Source organism: Diabrotica undecimpunctata, chromosome 8 (genome assembly GCF_040954645.1).
Source record: "Diabrotica undecimpunctata isolate CICGRU chromosome 8, icDiaUnde3, whole genome shotgun sequence".
NCBI lineage: Eukaryota > Metazoa > Arthropoda > Insecta > Coleoptera > Chrysomelidae > Diabrotica > Diabrotica undecimpunctata.
This window is the reverse complement of record NC_092810.1, coordinates 60,284,514-60,307,352: the sequence shown is the minus strand read 5'-3', so window position 1 is coordinate 60,307,352 and position 22,839 is coordinate 60,284,514. Positions and strand designations below refer to the sequence as shown.

At 34.1% G+C, this 22,839-nt stretch overlaps 1 protein-coding gene across 3 annotated transcripts in view; it reads left to right on the top strand.

Annotated features, from left to right (window-relative positions):
* Nucleotides 1–2,492: 2,492 nt before the first annotated feature.
* The window catches only part of LOC140448424 (15-hydroxyprostaglandin dehydrogenase [NAD(+)]-like), a 29,230-nt gene continuing 8,883 nt past the window's right edge, over nucleotides 2,493–22,839 (top strand). The window contains exons 1-6 of one of the 3 annotated variants that reach the window (XM_072541509.1): nucleotides 2,493–2,634; nucleotides 4,206–4,323; nucleotides 7,677–7,803; nucleotides 9,519–9,625; nucleotides 16,868–17,024; nucleotides 22,618–22,792. In XM_072541509.1, coding sequence (XP_072397610.1) covers nucleotides 4,225–4,323; nucleotides 7,677–7,803; nucleotides 9,519–9,625; nucleotides 16,868–17,024; nucleotides 22,618–22,792 — 665 coding nt within the window. In that variant the 5' untranslated portion in view covers nucleotides 2,493–2,634; nucleotides 4,206–4,224. Of the gene's footprint in view, nucleotides 2,716–4,205; nucleotides 4,324–7,676; nucleotides 7,804–9,518; nucleotides 9,626–16,867; nucleotides 17,025–22,617; nucleotides 22,793–22,839 lie in introns of all 3 variants that reach the window. The other 2 variants (XM_072541508.1, XM_072541507.1) reach the window with 2 other exon arrangements.

Sequence of the window (22,839 nt, the reverse complement as noted above, 5' to 3'; positions counted from 1 at the left end):
AAATTCTGGCATGTATGATTTTATTAAAAATCCTAAGTGCATGACTTATAACTTCGCACGTTTTCGCAGATCGTTTTTTGGTAGTGCTACAAATGTTGACAGTAGCCATTCCTCTGGGATATTACCTAAATCGTATATGGCATTAAACAGTTCAGTTAACTCCTTTGTGTCACTCATCACCTTAATAAGTTCAACGGGTATTTCGTCCGGACCTGTGGCTTTACCATTCTTAGACTGTTTTAAAGCTGCTTTCCCTTCGCTGTCTAGTATTGACGGCCCTGCCACGCAATTTATTTTATAGAAGGTTACCTCGGTAGTCCCAGAAAAGTTCTTCGATGTACATTTTTCAAGTCATCAACGTCTCCTTAACTGTCATCACCAGGTTCCCGTCTTTGTTTATGAGGAGGTGTGTGTTTCTCCTTTTGTATTGGCCAGTGTCTTCTCGAATGTTTTGGTGGATATTTATAGGATTGTGTTTTACTTGGAGCTCTTCGATTAGTTTACATTTTTCTTGCATCCATGTCTCCTTGGCTCTTCGTATTTCTTTTTTAATTGTTTGGTTGATTTCTTGGTATTTCTTCGCGTCCCTGTTTTTCATTAACTTTAGTCCATCATCTGCAGAATATCATCAGTCATCCATTCTTTATTTTTTACTCTTTTTTTTTTCCCAGATGTTCTTTTCTCTCATTTAGCATGACGTCTTTGATATAACTCAATTTTTTGACAAACTACGGGGTCTTTTAGAATGTCATAATCCAGCTTCTTTTTAGGTTTACTTTTGATAAGTTTCTTTAGTTTGAGTTTTATCTGGTCCACTAATGGGTTGTGGTCTGATGAGACGTCTGCTCCTGGGAAGGTCTTCGCCGAAGTCAAGCTGTTCTTGAATATTTTATTAATGAGAATAAAGTCTATCTGGTTTCTGATGATATTGTTGGTTGTATCTGCAGGTGACTTCCACGTATAAAGTCGTCTCGGGGGAAGTTTAAACCAGGTGTTAGCAATGGTAAAATCTTCTTCCCGATAAAATTGGATAAGTAGGTCTCCTCTTTCGTTTTTCTCGCCTAAGCCGTGTTGATGACGATGTCTTCTATTCTGCTTTTGCAAACTTTGGCATTGAAATCACCCATGATGATGGTAAGTTCGTTCTTCTTTGTATATTTTAGTACTTTTTGTATAAGTGCGTAGAACTTCTCGATATACTCTTCTGGCTTTTCTGATGTTGGAGCGTAAATTTGAATGATGTTCGTATTAACGGGTCTGCTTTGCAGCTTCATCAGAATGACTCTATCAGAGAGAGGTAGCATGCTGATCGCAGCCCCAGCGACCTTATTCTCAGAATCACCGCTAACGCTATTCCAGTAATGGGGTTTATCGTTTACACATAATATACTATATGCTCATCCACACAGCACTGTCCCGAGCCTTTCCATCTCATCTCGCTGATTCCCATCACGTCGATATGTAGTCTTTTCATTTATGGAATGGTGTTGTGTATCTTTCCTTACCGTTGCCTTCTCCATTGCAGTGTCACAGCCGTTTGACTCATTTTGCGCCTGTGACAGTGGCGCCTGTGAGTATCTAGAATTAAGCCTACAGGATTTTTTTTACTTTTCGATAGCCTTAATCCAGTAATGACATTACTGCTGCCTAATGTCATGTCCTCAGTTGATCCGCGGGTACTTATTTGGCTATGCCTTATTTGTACCTGTCCTGCATATCTGTAAGAACTTTCCCTACCAGCCATTGGGACGCGCAGTGTTGGGGTTAAGGACTTCCCCGCCTAGTCTGTCTTACGCAAAGTACTAAAGGGCCCCTACTCAATTCAAAGCCCCTCCTCCACGCCAGTTGAGACCAGCCACAAGGAGCTTTTAAAAATATAAAAATATTCATTTTATTCCATAATTAGTTTCCATTATGTATAATTTTTTAGTTTGACCCTGTATAATTTATAATAGACACTACATGATATAGTTTCGTTGACATCAGGTTAAGCAGCTTTTTAATATGTAAAAATATACAGGGATTTTCATTAAAAATTAAGATTATGGACTATGCTACACTTGCGTGAATCACCCTGTATATTTAAATTAATTTTTAAAAAGCGCATATTTATATTTAAATAATAATCTTAGCGTTTTTTATATATATTTTTGTAAATAAGGACACAAACAATTTTATTCCATAAGTCGTTTCCACACTGTATTTTGAAATAGAACACTATTATGATAGTTTCAATATTTTCCCAAGATTTTATTACTATGTACTTTAAATTTATTTACTATATCGTTTATTGATTAAGTAATATTATAATAGAAATACCATGCATCATATGAGTATAAACTATTCAGTTGATTAAAATATTTTAATGCATATAAAACACTATCCGATATAATTATTTATATATCTATTTATATTTAAATACGTAACACGAACCTCTTATATGATAATAATACCTTATCTTATGTTAATTACAACTTTACCAAGTAGCTATAAAGAGCAGATTTAAAAACTTTTTTAGTTAACTCTGTGCAACACTGAGCAAAAAATCAGTCTGTTATTTTCCAAAATAAAAAAGTCAAGTTACATTATCAAATAATATATTACAAACATTTAGGCACGTTTTTAGCGATAAAAGTTAGTATTTTGCCAAAGTGAAAGTAGGTGTATGTAGTTTTCGATTACCTGATATCATTTTTTTCAAAGGTATATTCAAAGGTATATTTTTTCAATTGCAGTAGTTATTACAGTTACTTTTACTAATATATATATATATATATATATATATATATATATATATATATATATATATATATATATATGTGTGTGTGTTTTAATGTTAAATGCATATTTACAATCTACTCCTTAACAGTACATTGAGTAATTAGTAAATATGATGACAATATTGACTTGATTTTAGTACCGTCCAGCGACAGTTCTCAATTTTCACCTAAGTAACCAAGTCTTCTGGCCCAGTCCTCTCCAGTCTTCATTCTTCTATTGGTGGCTGATATAATTCACTGATAATGTGGTAATAATTATGGCTATGAAGTGATATGACATCTTTTCCAGTGTCTACTCCTAGGTCATTATGGATGGTTGCATTGCTCACATACCAAGGGCCGTTAGCTATCATACGCAGTGTTTTTGTTTGGAAGGTCTGCAAAATTTTTGTGTTTGAAGGTTTGCTACAGCCTCAAAGTTATACGCCGTAAGTCCATATTGGTTTTAGTAGGACTTTGTAAAGCAGTATTTTGTTCTCCAATGTCAGTCGTGACTTTCTGCCAAGTAACCAATTCATTTGTTTTATTTTTGTATTAAGCTGACATTTTTTGGCATTAATGTATTGCTTTCAGTTCAGCTTTTGGTCCAAATGCAACACAAGATATTTCACAACTTCTCTAGCAGGAATAGGGGCATTGTTTAGACTAACTTATGGACAAGTGCGTCTTCTTGTTGTTAATGTGATTTGGGCTGATTTCTTGTTATTGACTTTAATTTTCCATTTTGTCAACCAATTCTCTAATGTATGTAAGTAATTTTGCAGCTTTTCAGATGGTATGTCTGGTCTTTGTTTGAAACTAAAACGGCTGTATCTTCGGAAAAAGTCGCCACTGTGACGTCATCTGTAATAGATATGTCAGCAGTAAAGGTTAGGTACAGGAAGGGACCGAGAACACTTTCCTTAGGAACTCCGGATTGGATTGGATATCAACGTTCGTTGATATAGGACTTCAGAATAAGATACATATCGGTAGGCAGTAAAGATCGAGAAAGGACACATAGTCCTTTCTTCCAAACTTTTTTTAATTTTATTTACTATTCTATGACACTGTTGGATCGTTGAATATTTTTGACGGAAACCAAACTGATGAAATAATTTGCAGCATTTCAACTGTCGTGAGTATATTGCATGTTTCCAAAATGCTACCTTTATCAATACTTTGTGCTACATCTTTCTGTTCCAAAAGATCAAATTCTGCTTACACATACTTATTTAATTTATACCTTTAGGTTTATCTTAGAAAAAAATATCTATAGGTATGCATTTGGTTCAATTTGATTTTAGCATCTTCCAAACTCCCCCCTACTCTTCTGTGATATGATACTTAAGGTAATCCGTCACAACAGTTTTTGCATTGAGTCATATTGTTACAAATTAATTCTTAATTTAACATCAATTTATTAACAAAAATCTTATATTTTAGCCATAATTTCAACCGGAAAATGGTGTTTCAAATTGCAGGCAAAGTTTCACTTATCACAGGAGGAGCGTCTGGACTTGGATTAAATTTTGCAAAATCATTACTTTCAAAGGGAGTAAAGGTATAAATACATATATTTTTAGATATACAGGTAATACTTAATACATATATTAACTATATATACTTATATAATAATACATATATTAAATGGAAATTAATCACAATTTGAGTTTAAATTACTTTTATTTTGGCGTTTCTATTTCGACTTCGGGAATTGTTCTCAAAATACAAATTACACAATTTATTTTGTTTTGTTACTTAGTAATACAAAATATTAAATTTTCATTGTGTATTAAATATAAAAATATATTATATCTACATTTTAAAGCAGATGACTTTAAAATGATATTGTCAATATTTTTAACTTACGTTCCTGGGACAACTTTATTGGAAGATAGTTCATTCCATTACGTGAAACTAACTTTTACTTAAGAATACCAGTCAGAAAAATTATAGTATATTTCATATATATTAATAATCATAGAATCATGCCAGTAAAATTCTGGTTATTAATTGCAATGTAAATCATGAGGAAAAACTGGGGAAAAAACTCATATTACTGTCCCAACATAATAAGTATTTGATCTTATATTTAGTTTACTCCCAATATTAACATCAAACTCTAATTTTATATGTATGTAACTTTAAACCTAAATGATGAATAGTATTATTTTCGTTTTATTGAGTTCTTTTTTTAGTATTGGTGACCGAGGCCTACTAAATTCTGTCAAGAACTTTGCGACGTACTTGATTTCATTTAACATAATAAGAGCAGCTTTTGTGATTTTTCTGTTTTTAGCATCTGTTTCTTTCAGGACTATACATGAATCGTTCCATTGAGTTCTATGTCCATTTTCTCATGCGTGTTTACATACGTGAGATCTATCAAGTTCTTTATTTTTGCTGGAATACTGATGTTCACTTATTCACTTAACAAATAATGGTATTGATGTTTCAGTCAAACAAAAGATTTCGCATTCAGAAGCAGTTTTATAAATAAAATCCTTTGTTTTTACTTGTTCGCTTTTAGGTTTGGTTTTAGATAAAATAGATCTCAAAGCGATTGTTATTTTAAAACGTTGTTTAAATGATTATGCTTTGTCGGTTATAAAGAAGGAATTTTACATAACAGAGAAAATGAAACAGAACAACACAGAAAGGGATCCTGTACCATTTACAAGCCACGATACGAGGGAAATAACAATACCATACACAAAAGGATTTAAAAAAAAACTTTAAAGGATAGAAAATAAATTCAGCGTTTTAACAATGTTTAAAACAACAAACACATTGAGATCCAAAATGGTTTTGTAACTGTCTTCTTGTGGCATGTTCAAGTTAACACATCGTTTGCGTTAAGCGCAAATTTATATCAAATATCTGCCATATGTGGCCTTCTCTATCAGCTACATCAAAGTGTGTTTCAAATTATAATTCCATATTCTTAAAGGCTCCCAGTTGTAAATTATTATACATTAATGTCCACAAACATGAAAAATATAGCGTAAAAATTAAATTTTTAAATTTCAATTTTAACACCCTCTATCTTTCTTAATATCAACAGTTTATTAAATCAAGTTGGCTTAAATTAAAGTTTAGAACCTACTGTTTCTTTTTCTATAATTACTTGAAAACCACCCTGTATATATTTAGGGTTATGTTATACTTTTAATGCATGTTCTGATTATCCGTGATAGTCCGTTCGTCAAAGATTTTACCCCTAAAAATCATACGAACAAGCTGAATTTTGCCGAGGATATAAATTTTGGGACTCCAAAAAAGATGTAAAAAAGTGTGCCACTTTAACCCCTGATCTTTCCCCTAAAACCCCACTCGTAGAGAGAGAAAAACTCAAAAAAATCAATTTACCAAGAACCTGTACGCCGTGGAAAAAAATGTTTCAAATAAAAAATATAGCTGAGATGATTTTAAATAAAAACGTTAATTCGCACTTTTTCTGCAGAATGAATAGTTCTCTGAGAAACAACGATTGAAGCTACTGGCGATTTTGAATGTCAACTGCGCGCGCGAAATCAATGTAAAATAAAATGTGTATCAAGCGGACGTTAAAAGTTCGATATCTTTTAAGCAGAACGTCCTGTAGACCAAAATCAAAATGAGTTTTAAAGGTAAAGAGTGCAGTTTTCTTGTGCAATTTTTGTATTTTGCAGAAAATGAAGTCAGTTTGTATAAATATGTTCAATAAATAAACGTTGCACGACTTTTGCCATTTTGTACAATTCTCGCGAGATCAATAAAATTTATCACTTTAATTGACCGGTCATAGTGAAATTTCGATTACTAAAGATAAATCTTCAAAACCCATATCATGAAATTTGAATTTTTAAGTTTTGGCATTAAATTTGAGGCATTTGAAATATGACTTTAATAAGAATTTAAACTTTTACATTAAAAATTATCGCACGCCACGGGAAATGCCTCCAAGAAGATAGTTATGAGTGCATTTTGTGGCAGAAATTAGTAGTTTTACTAAACTTACTAGTTTAATTGAAAAAGAGCAATTTTAAATGTTTTAGATCGTTCGTAATGTGAAAGTTTAAATTTAGCCTTACAGGTTCTAGTTATCGAAAGTCTACAGTGGGCGGTTAATAAAAGGGATAAATTGTATTTATCTCATGAGATTAAAAATTTCGTACAAAAGCTGCACTTTTTACCTTTAAAACGCATATATATTTTTGTCGATAGGTCACATGGATCAAAACATATCGAATTTTTACCGTCGAACTGATACAAATTTTATTAAACATTGATTTCGCGCACTTAACTGACAGTAAAAATTGACGATCGCTTCAAGCGTTGTTTCTGAAAGAACGGTTTATTCTACACATAAATTCTAATAAATATTTTTGTTCAAATTTATTTATACATTTTTTATTTGAAATATGTTTTTATGGCATACAGACTATTGGTATTCAACCCTCTACGAGGGGGATTTTAGGAGAAAGCTCGAGGGTAAAAGTGGTTAAATTTTTTTGTATCTTTTTTGGCATCCTAAAATTGACATTCTCTGAAAAATTCAGCTTGTTCGTATGATTTTTAGAGGTTCATTGGCATTTTCGTCTCTGACGACTGGAGTATAAGCAATAGATAAGATATAATATTATACTAATATAATACTAATATACTTTGTTAATGATTTCTTTAACTCAAATACGGAGTTATGTCTTGTTTTGTTAAAATATGAAGCTTATTCGAAAGTAAAAAAAAATTAAAATGGCGACTGTAATGGCGTCATAGTTAAGCATTTATTTAATGTATTCCAGGATGGGGTATTGAAAATATCTAGAGGGTATTCAAAATTTAAGGACTTAACTTTAATATGCAATATGGAGCTTATTGTAAATCGAAAATTTATTGTATTTTAAAGTATTTATCAAACTTTTATCGTTTTAGGGAGTAACGTTGGCAGACATTAATGAACGTGATGGTAAAAACGTAGCTGAAGAACTTAACAAACAATTTGGAAAGAATAAAGCTATTTTTGTAAAGACTGATGTCACAGATTACTCAAGTTATGAAGGTAAAATTATTGAGTTATTTACGCGATGTGCGGTGTATAGTTTGCGCAGAATTCTACGTTCGATCCACATTTCAAATGCCATTATACGCTTCGAATCGGATTTTTTGATGGTCCATGTTTTTGAAGCGTAGGTGGTCATAGGAAATAGTAATGCTCGAACAAAACGTACTTTTGTGTTTTTTGTAGTGTCAATCTTCCATCTTTTTGTGAGTTTCGCTGGTGCGGATCTAGCCATTATAACGCGTCGATGGATTTTGTTTTTGCACCTTTCTCTGTTGGTCATCACGGAGCTCAAGAAATTAACTCGTCTGACTTCTTCGTACCTTGACATGTTTTTAATCTTTGTTTGGTTGTTTCTGTGTCTAGCGATAACCGCGCCTAATTAATTCATAATTTGTTCCAGTTCTTCCGCTGAAAACACCAATATAACCGTGTCATCAACTTACCGTAGGATATTATAGATCCCTGCTATACTATGTAATAAGGTAACTTAAGATTTTAATTTGAAGTTTTTCGAATGCACGTTGACATTGCCGGTACTATATACATATAGTAGATGTTCTAGCAATTCTAGCAATTCTAGCATACCCGTTTCCCTAAAGATACGCTACATTTTATTCTACTTGACACTCTAAAGCATTGGAGTAGTCAACAGAGAACAAATATGTTTCTATATCTTCTACATCTTGTGCCCCCATCTGGGAAGACTCAGCATTGTTCTTGGGGAATTTGTGGTAAGAATTTAATTTTTTGTCATTTGTTGTTGATGATGGTGGAGGTAAAAATGGAATACTACAATACAACATTGGAGACCTTACGAAAGTAAACGACCAAGAGGAAGACCACAGATGAGATGGGTTGATGACATTAAAAGAATAGCCGGAACATATATATTGGAAATATGTTCCTCAGGATAGAGACCGATGGAAGGAGTTAGGAGAGGCCTATGTCCAAACATAGACGACAGAAGGCTAAGAAGAAGAAGAAGGTGAAGAGTACTTTCCTCACATGGGATATTAATGTTACTGTAAGGTAATTGTTGAAATCGGTCGGCGAAGCTTTTTATATATGGGAATAAAAGTTGACTCACCTCAGTCATTTGATCACTTTCTGATGGTGCAGATGTGATGCCAGATTCTAAGCCATACTTCAATTCGTACGTCTTCCATTTTTTCAAGTGTCTCAGCTGTTATTCCATCTCGCCTTCTGCTTTTCAGAACTTTAGCTTTTTATCACTATCTAATTTTTTTCAGCATTTGTGGTTCTTTTTCACAATTACAAACTTCTTTTCTCTGTATTATTGTCTGAGTCGTTGTTAAGGAACAATATTTTGCAATATTGTTTTCACACCTTCTAAATGTTTTATAGTATCTATACTATTATTTTTGATGATCTGTATCTGTGATTTCAATTCTATAGCTAGATATTTGACTTTTGAGAAAGTTGTCTAGATTATTGGCGGCCAATAATTGTTGTCAACTGTAAAACAGTTGGCGACAACTGTTTTATAGTTGAATTTATAGTGACTATCTCTAAAATCTTTTTGTATTAAATTTGACGCTCTGATGTGCCGCTTTTAAGTTTTCGTGTTTCTACTACAAGGTTGAGAGTCTCTTCTGTCTTCCAATGTTTTTTCTTATCTATTTTTTCTTTGGAAATTGTATGTATTGTTTGTGGTTATAAAATCATTTAATAATAAAACTGTTATTTTTTAGATGCATTTAAAACAACAGTAAACAATTTTGGAAATATTGACATTCTTATGAATAATGCTGGTCTAGCAGCTGATGGTGCTTTTAAAAAGTCAGTCGACGTTAATGTTGTAAGTATTAAAAAGAAATGTTAGTTTTAACCCTTAACTGGTATGGTAAAAAAATAAAACGTTAAAATATTTTAATATTGCATTAAAGCTCGATGTTTAATAGTTATTTAATCTTATAAGTGTTGGATCAGATTATTAATGTCTTCGTAAAAATCAAAGAGAACCTACACTGAGTGATATTCTATCAAAGGAGAGGGTCAAAAGAAGATAATTTTAATCCACATGTAGCTCAATCGAAGAGAGGATACAAAGGAGCAATACATGAAGGACTAAACTTTTGCTGGAATAAAAAACAGAAGTGGACAAAATTAGTCCCAAATAGATTACGACAAGACAAATCGTGACACGACATTATTCATGACAAGAAAAAAAGATACTGGTGAATATGTGGACTGCTAGGTAATACTTAGTGAGACTGTGAGCCAACAAAGTAAATTGCTTGTGCTCGACATCGAAGTAAAAATAGAAACTGAATAGAAATATTGGAAAGGACCACAATAAATAAAATGATGTCAAAAGGTAAGACAAAAGGTCTATTCAAGGCAAAAAAATTGAAAAAATGTGCTGGAACATAAAAGGAAGTGCTAGTACAATATAGAGGAATATGGTCAGTATTGTTAGAGATATTGCTATTGAAATGCTTAAAAACCTCAGGAAAGAAGTTTGAGAATAAAGAGAACTGCTGCTGGTCAATTGAAGTTTAAGAAACCGTAAAAAAGAAAAAAGCATATAATCAGTAGCAAGAAAATAGATCGGACACAGATCTATAAAACGATAAGTTCGTTAAAATCAAAATAAAAGTAACATGAAGCAAATTGTTCGCGCCTTATTATTGGTTTGGTCTGTGTTTTATAATGGTTTTATGGTCCTGTGTGGCGGGTGAACCCGAACCGAATGGAACCTCAGGCGTAGAGGTATTACTTGATATTAATAGATAATATTACTTAAAACAATTAAACTACTTTTCAGTATCTGCCTTTACAACACTAATATTCCAACAGACTGGAATAACGCTACTAGGATTCTATTACATAAAGCAGTGAGTGTACAAATCAAATAAATAGAATAAGAGAGCAATTAGCCTCTTCAGCCATACATATAAGATGTTTACGCGAATAATAGTCAAAAGAATGAAAAGAAAATTAAGAGACTTACCAGTTAAGAAAACAGGCAGGATTCCCAAAAAGTTACGGAACTAATGACCATCTATAAAGCATTAAATAAAACCCCTAAGAGAGAAAATAGTGGAATACAACAAACCTCTAGTACTAATATTTGTTGATTTTCACAAAATATTTGGGTTAGACTATAGGTATACAAGATTATTATACAATATATATACCTACAGATAACAACCACTCTCAAATTACATACTAATAGTAATCGCATAAAAATAAAGCGGAAGGATTAGACAAGAAGACCCAATGTCACCTAAACTTGTTAATACTGTGCTGAAACATGCTTTTAATAATTTGCATTGGCTAACAAAAATAGATGGAGAATATCTAACATCTAATAGTCATAATAACTGAGGACTTAGAAATGGCAAGAGAGATGGCACAGCAACTCGTTGTGGCTACAGAAAATGTAAGTTTAAATTTAAATAGCAACTCATCCCTTTTTAAAAGAACTAAATGTTAAAAATTTCGACCAAAAGCCTCGGAACACAAAGGATGGATCAGAACAAAGACGACTAATGCAACGGAAAAGGAAAATGATATTGGCTACATGGAATGTACAAGGACTTAGAACCAAACAAACAGAAGTATTCAAAGAATTAGCGGAAAGAAAAATAGATATATGTATTCTCACCGAGACCAAGAAAAAGGGAAAAGGAAATAAAGTGGTAGGAGAATATATACATATCTACAGTGGAGTGAGTAAAAATAACAGAGCTAAGAGAGGAGTCTCTATTGTCATTCGAAAAAATCTTAAAAACAATATTAAATCGTAGACTAAAGTAAATGAACAACTGCTTATACTGGAAATGAAAAACAATAGACACAACATCGTAATTGTCGGAGTGTATGCCCCAAATGAAGATGCACATCCAGAAAGTAAACACGATTTCTACAACAAGATGAATGAAATACTCTCTGAAGTTAAAGAAAACTGTGAAATCTTTATACTAGGAGATTTAAACGGCAGAGTAGGGAGAGAAGAAAATAACAGAGTCGTAGGAAGATGTGGGGAACAAATAACCAATGACAACGGAAAGCATCTTAGAGATTTTTGTGACACAATGACACGACACAGTGAAAACAATGTCTTTCAAAATTATGAATGGCTTTTTAAAATATAGAGACATTCACAAATTTACATGGATACAACCTACTAGGAATCGGCGCTCGATAATCGACTATGTAATCCAACGTCAACCTTCCCAACTGAAAACAACTGACGTAAGGGTATACCGTGGATCAGAATGTTGATCCAACCACCGTTTACTTATGGCCAACGTGATAGTTAACTATCGCAAAAACAATAACACTCAGGTACAGAATATAGAAAAGGGACAAGAAGTAACATCCCCTAAATATAACCTAGAAAGCTTAAAAGAAGATTCAACGAAATTTCTTTACAAATTAGGACTGGCCACAAAATTACAAAATGTGGATCGAGAAGATATATCAGCGGAAGAATTATACCAGCAACTTAAAAAATGCATTCATGAGGCTGCAAGTGAAGCTTTGGGGTATAAAGACAAATATGAAACAAAGAATTAAGAATGGTGGTCGAAGAATATGCAAACGTTAGTAAACAAGAAGAAAACTGCTTATCAGAAATGGATGTCAACGAGAAAGGAGGAAGATTGCAATATATATAAAAAATTAAATCGAGATGTAAAAAGAGAAGTAGTGAAAAGTAAAAATGAGATGTGGGATCGAAGATGTGTAGAGGTGCATAGGTATATGGGTGGAACAAGGGTTGGGCAAGCGTGGAAGGTGATAAAGTCTCTCCGGAGGGAAGGAAAGAAAAATCTAATTTACAGTTAATAGATCTAAAACAGTGGAAACACCATTATGAGGTCTTACTGACAGAGGATAGAGGTAAATTCCAAGAGATCGAAATCAAAGAAATATCCGAACATACACAAAAAATTGAGATAACAACCGGAGAGTTAAGGGATGCCTTCAAAAGATCGAAAAACGGTAAAGCAGCAGGACCTGCAGACGGCCCAATTGAGTTGGTAAAGTGTGGACCAAAAATATTACATGAGATGTTGGTTTAACTATTTAACAAATGCTTAAAAGGACAAAATATCCCTGATGAGTGGGATGTTAGATACATCAGCTCAATATTCAAGAAAGGGGATAAACGAACATGCTCTAATTATAGGGGAATAACTGTTATCAGCTCAGTGGGGAGGCTGTACGGTCGAATAATAAAAGAAATAATAGAATCAGAATACGAAGACATAGAAGAACAAAATGGATTTCGTACAGAAATATCGTGCACTGATGGTATAATCGTTCTGCAGCAGGTAATCGAAAAACGGAAGGCAAGGAATCTATCTACCCACCTATTGGTTGTAGATTTAGAGAAGGCATACGATACAGTACCTTTCAAAAAACTATTTCAAACATTGACGAAAGTAGGTCTCACTAGAGAGTATGTGGATGCTATCGCAAATATATACAAAAATACAAGAAGTGTCGTTAAAAAAGAAAACTTTATATCTGAATCATTTCAAAAATGGGGCCTCAATATGAATATGTCAAAGACAGAGTATCTTAAAATAAGAGATGATAAAGAAGATCCAGAGTTAGAAATTAGAAACACAAAAACATGTAATGAATATAAATATCTCGGATCTATAATAGCTAAAGAAGGCACTACCAAAAGAGACATTGAAAACAGAACGCAACAGTGGAAAAAAAGCGGTAAACATTCTAAACTCTCTACTATGGTCTAAAGATATTAAACAAGAAACGAAATTGACAATCTATCGAACCTTGGTAGAGTCTATTATGACTTATGAGGCAGGAGTTTGGCAGATCACGGAAAAAGATAGAAAAAGAATAGAAGTAATAGAAATGGATTTTATAAGGAGAGCGTCTGGTGTATTCGAAAACGATCATATCAGGAATGAAGATATTAGAAGGAGGACAAATACTATATATTCCACTGTAGACAGAATTGAAACGAGACAACTAGTATCGTATGGTCAAGTGAAGCGAATGAATGAAGATAGATGGCCAAAGAAAGCTTTAAATTAAATTAAATTAAATTAAATTAAAAGCATAAGGAGAGATAGAACCATCAAAGAAGACTAATGGATGGACAGAAAACGATGGCAGTCGAAATGCGAGAAGCGGCAGAGGCTGTAAGAACCTCGCTTATATTTATATATAAATTTAAATATCTCGAAAACAAAAATAATGACAAAGTTGGTAGTCAACCAGAACATCAGTATTTGTGGGAATGAAATAGAATGCATAGATACATATACATATAAATACCTACGACATGAAATTATGATTGACAGGGATAATCAGAAGAGAAGAATCGGTCTTGGGTAGGCAGCAGATGGAAAACTGAAAGAAACTTTTAAAAGTGCCTGAAGAGAAAAGTATTTGATCAATGCGTCATCCCAGTGTTAACATATAGAGCAGAAACACTTTAACAAAAGCCTCGGCTACAAAAATAAGAGTCAAACAGAGAAGAATGTAGCAATCCATATTAGGAATATCTTTGGGAAGACAAAATAAAAAACGAAGAGGTCAGAAGAAAAACCAAGGTGACTGACGTTATCACATGGATAGCCAGACTAAAATGGAGGTAAGCAGAACACACAGCTACATAGCTAGATAAAGTTACTACAAATAAAATGATAACTTTGGATAGTTAAATCATTGTGAAAAGTAATGATTAACTAGGATCGGTATTACACAGTAGTGGGAAAATAGATGGAGATAAATGTAATAGAATTAAGGTAGCGTAGGTAAAGTGGAAGAAAGCAAGTAGTGTATTGTGCGAATGATTGAAGCTGAATGAAAAATTCTATAAAACAGCTGTAAGACCAGCTATGATGTACGAAACTAAATGTTCGGCAGTTAAAGATAGATAGATAAGCAATCGATACATGTGATGGGAATGCAAATGCTTAGATAGATGAGTGGACTGATAAAAAATGATAAAAGTAATAATGAGTCCGTTAAAGGTAGGCCGGGTGACACGAATTGAAAGAAGAGTTGGGGCGCTTGGACAGGACATGTCGATAAAAATGATTGTTAGTGGTATTATCCAGGATAAAACTTGTAAAGCAATGTAATTTGAAAAGCCTACTTGACATTGCGATTATAAAAAAGAGAATAATTATGAGTGTTCGATCAGATAAAAGAAAATGTTTTAGCTAATGTGAAAGTAGCAAATAGCTTAGTATACATATATTATAATGAAATTCATAATAGCAGTTAAACTTATTGTCCCATATAGCAGTAAGGTATAAAGAGAAATAATCAATAAAAATATTAGAAGAACTAAATATGAAATATCTTTAGCCAAATAGCGAGAAAATCAAAATTGAATAAATAAAAAAACTACCAAAGCCGCTGTGAAAATGCGCAAAATAATGAAGAATACATAACAAGCCAAATATATCTCAGTAAAGCAGCTAAGATGGTATGTATCTTTAGATATAATGAACGGCAGTTAGATGCATGATTACGGTATTTAATTTTAATGTTTAGGCAATAGAGAGGAAGAGAGAGAGAGAGAGAGAGAGATAAAGAGAGTGAGTGAGAGAGAGAGAGAGAGTAAGATTTGGTAAACCATTCAAGTATGAGATTATGCAGGGGAGGCTTTACAATGAGTGAGACTCCACGCAGAACAGACTGCAAAACACACGATTAAGGATGAAGGGGACTTTCTTGTGGTAAGGATGAAGGAAGCAAAGAAGATGGAGCTCCAAATCAACGAAAACAAGACGAAATATATGTATATGAGCCGCAATAACCAAAGCAGAGACACAATCGGTCAGAACATCACCATCGATGACTTTAACTTTGATCGCGTTAGAGAATGAAAGTATCTTGGAACAACAGTAACTGAAAACAAAAACGGATCACAAGAAATAAACAACAGGATCCAGGCCGGCAACAGATGTCTTTTTGCCCTCCAAAACCTTATAAAATCGAAAAAACTAACAATACGTACGAAGATACAGGTTTATAAAACAATCATACGACCCGTTATGATGTATAGAAGACAAACGTGAACGATAACAAAGGCAAACAAAGAGATACTATGTGTTTGGGAAAGAAAAATCCTAAGGAATATCTTTGGCCCTGTGCTGGATGAAGCATTAGGACAATATAGAATAAGAACTAACAAAGAGTTCGAAGAACTTTACCCAGACGCCAACATCATAAAAGAAATTAAATCCAGAAGGATTAAACAGTGGGCAGGACACCTCAGAAAATATTCTGACGAACGAACAGTAAGACTGGTGTGGGAGGAAGTCCCAACTGGAAGAAGACCACGCGGACGCCCTCGTCTCCGGTGGCGAGATAATAAAGCAGGAGACCTAAGCATTATGGGCGTGGAGAATTGGATGGAGGTAGCTTAAGAGAGAAAACAGTGGAGGCATGTTACCGAGTCGGCTAAAACCCACGAAGGGTTGTTACACCACGGAGTAAGTAAGTATGACAAAGTAACAGCAGCTATATCATTAACTGTAGATTTTTTGATTGAATATTACACATACAAACTCACGTACAAAAAGTACACATAGACATATGTTCAATCGGCAAATCATTATATAGCCGTTCCAGAACTTACTTAATAGGGTGATATTTGTGCCACGATCAATGCACTCTGAGAAATTATAGTCTTAACACGGTATAGTTGCACCTCCGTGTTTAATAGCATTTAGTCACAAATTATAGGAAATTGAGACAAAACATATGACCTAGAAGAGGACTCAAGAATGAGTGCCTCTTCTGAGCTTATAAATAAAAATATTTAGGAACGAGTATCAGTCTAGATTCTGTTTCGCTCTCAAATAGGTCTTAATGATCCCAATCATGGTCCTAAAGGCGAACCGTTGGCATAGTAAGGCAGCTTCGATTCAACTTATTGTTTCTTTGGTCTTAATAAAGTCTTAATAAATATATTAAATATTACGAACCGAAGTAGAATCGACTGTATGTATTTCTCAAATATCTACTTTTATTTTTAAAGTTTATATTCAAGTCGTAATAAAAAAAAACTTTATTATACATTTGTTCAACTTTGTAGCTTGGAAGTATTAACGGCATGGTTTTGGGGATAGATCATTATTTAAACAAATACAAGTCAGGGAATGAAGCAGTTATTGCTGTTAGTTCTTCTGTATGTGGTTTGGAAAGTTATCCCCAATGGCCAGTGTATTCTGCTACGAAATTTGCTGGAATAGGTAAGAAAAAAGTCTTTGCATGAAATAATGTGTGTATTTTATTTTTTTGCTAAAATCTAGTTGAGGTAAATTAAAAAAATGTTAATCTATACCATACGGAATATTGTTATATGATGAAAACCATTTTTTTATACAACAATATTTTTTTTATTTGTTTTGTTCTGTTTGACCAAATTTCCACCACTACACTCAAAATAAAACCTTAGGAAACCTATTTATCTGTTAGTATTGACAAATACTTGGAAACTAGGAACCAATAATAAGATGGTTTCCCCTTTGCTTTCCCAATTGCACTACCTCAATCATTCAAACTGCTCCAGACTTGATTGTGACTCTCCTGTAATTATTTATTTATTAGTAATTTATTTATTATATCTCTTACAGTTCAGTGGATGTGAGTTCGATCCACAGCTCGGTGTACAGAAAACAAAAAGGCTAATGCAGCAGTTTAAAATTCTAAATGAATCTGCGGCTTAGACTAGAATATGCTGGTGTCTGATCGGCCTATGGTGGAGCAGTACGGCAAGAGATAAGGGCTTGCGGCTCGGTGATACTCCTCCATAGATCCCTACCGGAAGGGCGTACCGCCTAAAATACCGGTATATATATATATATATATATATATATATATATTTGACACGGTGAGAGTACCTTTTAAAGGTACTTATTGAAAACATTATCGACGTAGTCGCAATTCAGGAAACTCATATATAAAACGAAGAACAAATGATCCCTAGAGGAAGAATTCATAGCTATGATTTATTGGGTGCAACTTACCACATCCAGCTTATGGAATGGCAACCTATGTGTTGTGAATTGTCTCCTTTCTACAACACAGGAAGTGGGCCAGATGTTGGAACTGGCTAAATAGGTGGATTTGGATTAAATAATCCTTCGTCGAAAACAATTTCTAGGTCGAACTGGTAATAATAAAGCTTTGTTGTATTTAATGGCACTTTATTTTACGTTGCACTCTAGTTTACAAAGATTGTAGTTTACAAAATTATTTTAACTTACACTAACTATTTATTTTTCTGCTATGTATACGAAGGTAAGGTTTAAAGAGCGTGTCAAAACTATCCTACTTGAGGATTGAGTACGAAGTCTGAGAAAGGAGTCATGAAGTAACTATTGTTCGGCACGAAGCCTGGATACGAAGTCTACTATCCGGTATGAGCACAGAGAACTAAGTCTTAGAGTGTGTATTCTATTGAATATATCTATATGAATTCTATTTTGATTCAAGCTTTTATAGGGAAAAACAACCGCCAATTTTTCAACAGTTTTAACAAACTTTTTAACGAATTTTACATGTCCCAACGGTGGGTTCTAAACCACTTTTAATACATTACAAAGAAACTGCATAATGATAAAAACAATAAAACTAAAGATTTATGGCACCTTTACGAAATCCGAAAAACGAATAGATATTGTTGACCAAGTTCTAGGTAGATAAAAACTTGTTTTTTGTAACGTGAGGAGGTTGAATTTTGAATTAGTGAGGAGATTGGCAGTTGTAGTCGTAAAAATGATAGTTTTTTATATTGAGAAGGAGAGTATTGGCGGTAAAATAATCTCGAAGTGTGTAAAGAATCAATCTGTTTTTAGCAGGAGTCTGAACGAGACAAAAAAATCGTTTTATCTAGGCTCAGATACATCGAAAATAATATAATATATTTTCGTGTTTTCTTACTAATTGTAACAAAATAATGAGGGATTATTGGGAATATGCTAAGACTTTAACACTATGTTCGAAACAAAATAGAAAATGCACACATGGTGTTCTACATCAGACATAAATAGCATTCATACTATACAAATTGGCGAAATAACTGTCAGCAATATTTATAAACCCTGGATAGTCATGTGGCCTCCGCTAATTATTCATGCCCACCAACATCCCTCAGTTTATGTTGGAGATTTTAACAGTCATCATGAACTCTGGAAGTATAGGCAGAGTGATCAAAACGACGACGCTAAGGCGAGAATACAACCCAGACTTATGTTTTGTTTTCACAAATGAAAACAATCTACCACTGGCAGCTTCAAGTATAATACTCCCAAATTTTTCACATAGCCAACATAAACCAGTTGTAATAGAAGTTGGCATCAAGATGCCAATAATATCACCTTTTCCTCGACCTAGGTAAAACTTTCAAAAAGCAGACTGGGCGACTTTTACTGAGAGATTGGACAAATGTCTGGGATGGATAACCCCAATACGTGCAAACTACATGAGATTTGTTGGCGCGGTTATCTCTACAGCCAAGAAAACTATACCCAGAGGATATCGTCAAGAGTATGTCGCAGGATGGGATGAAAAATGTGAGAAATTGTATCAAGACTACAACGAGAGCCAAGACCGAGAAATTGCGGGCGAACTACTGCACATTTTGGATGCAGCCAGACGACAAAAATGAATGAAAACTGTGGAAAAATTGGACTTTAATAAATCAAGCAGAAAAGCATGGTCTTTACTTAGAAAACTTGGTACAGTACGCCGATTGGGATAACAAGAATTTTGGTTAAAAATAACATTGTTTTTATAATATTCTTGATTAAAGTATTGGTATTAAAAAACTCTATGAGTAGATTTCGTAATGTTTTCTAATAAGTAAATCCAAAATAAAGTAATAAAAATAAGGAAAATGAACAAGTTTAACATGCTTTTTAAAGAAATCTTCTATTTTTTTTGCGTTTTCGTTTGACAACGATGTTTCTCTCTCCCTCCATCGTTAATTTGCAGAACGTCATGAGTTTGCCTCATTCGATTGTTCGTCGAAACGTAAAGCAATCTGAAAAGGACAAAACTTTAGGCAATGACAACAAAAATTAAGAACCTAGTTGTGTCCCTAACTAATTAGGCCTACTGTATAAAATTCTTTCCTCTAAAGCATTAAAAATTTCGTCGACGGTCTTGTGCTGCCTGTTGCCTCTTGGGTCGTCATCTTCGTCGTCTGATATGCTCAGTTTGTCTGGATAAAGAACCATATCAATGATGTCATGGTCGATGAATTCACGTTCTGAGTCATCAGCTGCTAACCACTCACGTATCTCTTCTTAGTTAATTTCGTCATATCCCGGCAAATTTTTAATGAAAGGTTTAATTTCTTCTGTCGTTTCCTTACCATTTTCTTCTTCAGGATCGTCAATCAAAATCTTATCAAAAAGTTTGTTCCAGCATTTTTTCAAAGTTTAAGATTTGATCTTGGCTCACGACTCAGCTCACCAATAAACATGTTACATTGTTAAAGATTTGAGAATTTCGGGAACACTTTTGGATTAATTCGTCTCCTGTAATAACAGATGTCTTAAGAATGCTCCTCTATAATATATCTTGAATGTCTCTATGACTCCCTGGTCTAACGGCTGAATTAAGCTTGTGACATTCGGTGGCGAAAATCTGACAATTGTCACCATTTTGTAGATTTTGAGGGTAAGGGGGCATTGTCAACAAGCAACAATGCTTTGATGGGAAGGTTTTTTGATTTTAAAAAGGATTTTACACTTGAGACGAATTCATTTTCGAACCATTCTAAAAATAAAGTGGTCGACATCCATGAACTTTTTTGGCTTCTATAACTGAAAGTGCTTTTTCGGAAATATCTTTTAGAGCTCTTGGTTTTTGTGATTTCCCAACAAACATAGACATCAATCGGTGAGTGAAATTAACGGAATTGTTTACGTTTTGCGACAAACATTTACTATTTATTGACGAAATTATTGAAACTGTCAGCCGTTTCGTTTAAACGATGTTTCGGTTAAAAAGGTTTCGGTTAAGGGTGTAGTAGCAAACTCTTAACTAGAAACAAAGTACTAATAACTCCCAACAGGGTGGCCTCCCACATTGTAGCAACCTCAAGAGTACCTAGAGATTGTGACCACACCACCAAAGTAAAACAAAAACTAAAAATACTAAAGTCTGCATGACCGCCTACCTCTAAATACTCTGACGAGTATACTCCAGAAGAAATTATTTCAGCAATATCAGAAATAAAGTCTGGAAAGGCACCCGGCTCCGATGAGCTCCGATAAACTGGCAGGAAATGGCTGGCTGATTTCTATACAGATATGTTAAAATCAGAAGAAATCCCCCATTCATTAAAAAAAGGCCTCCATTATAGCCATACTAAAACCAGGAAAGGCAAATGATCAGCTCCAAAACTACCGACCGATTGCACTGCTAAGCTGTGTCTATTAGTACTACAACAGAATTAGTAGGAACATATTTAAATTGATACCTATTGAACAAGGAGGGTTCAGACCTAACCGCAGCTGCACAGATCAGATCCTATCCCTAACAACACATATTGAAGCAGGTTTTCAAAGAAAGCAAAAAACATCCGTTGCTTTCAATGACCTATCAGCTGCATACGATGCTGTCTGGAGACAAGGACTAATCTGCAAACTAATCAGTGCCAGAAATTTGGCTACGCTGACGACTGGGCCAATGAAGCAAGACATAATAACATGGATATTACAGAAACAATACTAACTGATGACCTTGCCGTTATGGGAGATTTCTTTAGCAATTAGAGGCTACGTCCCAATGCAACGAAAACCAAAGTGTTTTGTCGGTTGCCATCTGAATAATGCCCAAGCCAACAAAAAACTCTCCTTTCACTTTAAAAACAGACTGATCACTAATAACTCAACACCAAAATCTTGTAGTGGCTCTGGACAGAACATTAAGTTTTAAGGAATACCTACAAAGAACGGCAGCAAAACTGAAAACGCGAAATAATACAGTTCAAAAGCTATGTGGCACCACATGGGGTCCTCAACCTTAATATGCTTCCCCGGTATGGCTCAATAGCAAACACAGAAAGTATATTAACACTTAATTAAACTAGACAATGCGAATGATCTCAGGTAAAATTAGACCCATACCGAACTGTTGGCTTCCCATTCTGAGTCACATTCCACCGCTGCAACTGCGAAGAAATAATTCTCTTCTCAGAGAATATCGAAAAATCGAGGCCAACCATTAACTACCTATCCACCATGATTAGTTTGACATAAGTTCCTGATGTGATAGCCAACTCCTTATATGAGGAACATTACCAACGCTTGGAGAAGACAATGGGAGAGCGACTCGGCACAGGAAGCACACCAAATGGCCTGTATCGATCAGAAACCGCCAGTCTTTGAACTGACCCGCAATAAATGGACACTGCTAAACAGAATACGAACAAGCAGCGGTAGATGTGCTAACAGCTTATATAGATGGGGAAAAGCCCTTACTCCTGAGTGTGACTGTGGTGCTCAACGACAAACCGTCCGTCACATTGTTTAAGAATGCCCCCGAAGGCGACTCCCTGGAGATTTCGATGAGTTCCTAAATGCGACCGAAAATGTTTTACATTATATTAATAATAAATTAGATGTTCGTTTGTAATTGTTGTAGATGTTTTAATTATGTGCTCTTATTGTATGCCATACGATAAATAAATAATTTGACACTTCTTGACAGTTACTAGAAACACAGTTTTCACTTATTTATTATTATGATTAGGTCAATTGCTGACGTAATTACTGAAGTATTTGATAATGTTATCTAATAATACAACACCTATGTAAAATTAAATTATAGGAATGGCAGTGTCATGGGGTAACAAACTTCACTACGAGAGGACAAAAGTAAGAGTGTTTGCTCTTTGCCCTGGTCCCACGCATACTAATTTTTTTGCTGGAAATGATAAATTTTTTGGTCCTGAATATGAAAAAGCATTTGCATTAATCGATGAAGAATTGAAAAATACACAAACGTGAGTATAAAACTGTCATGAAATTTACACAATACTAGTTATACTTA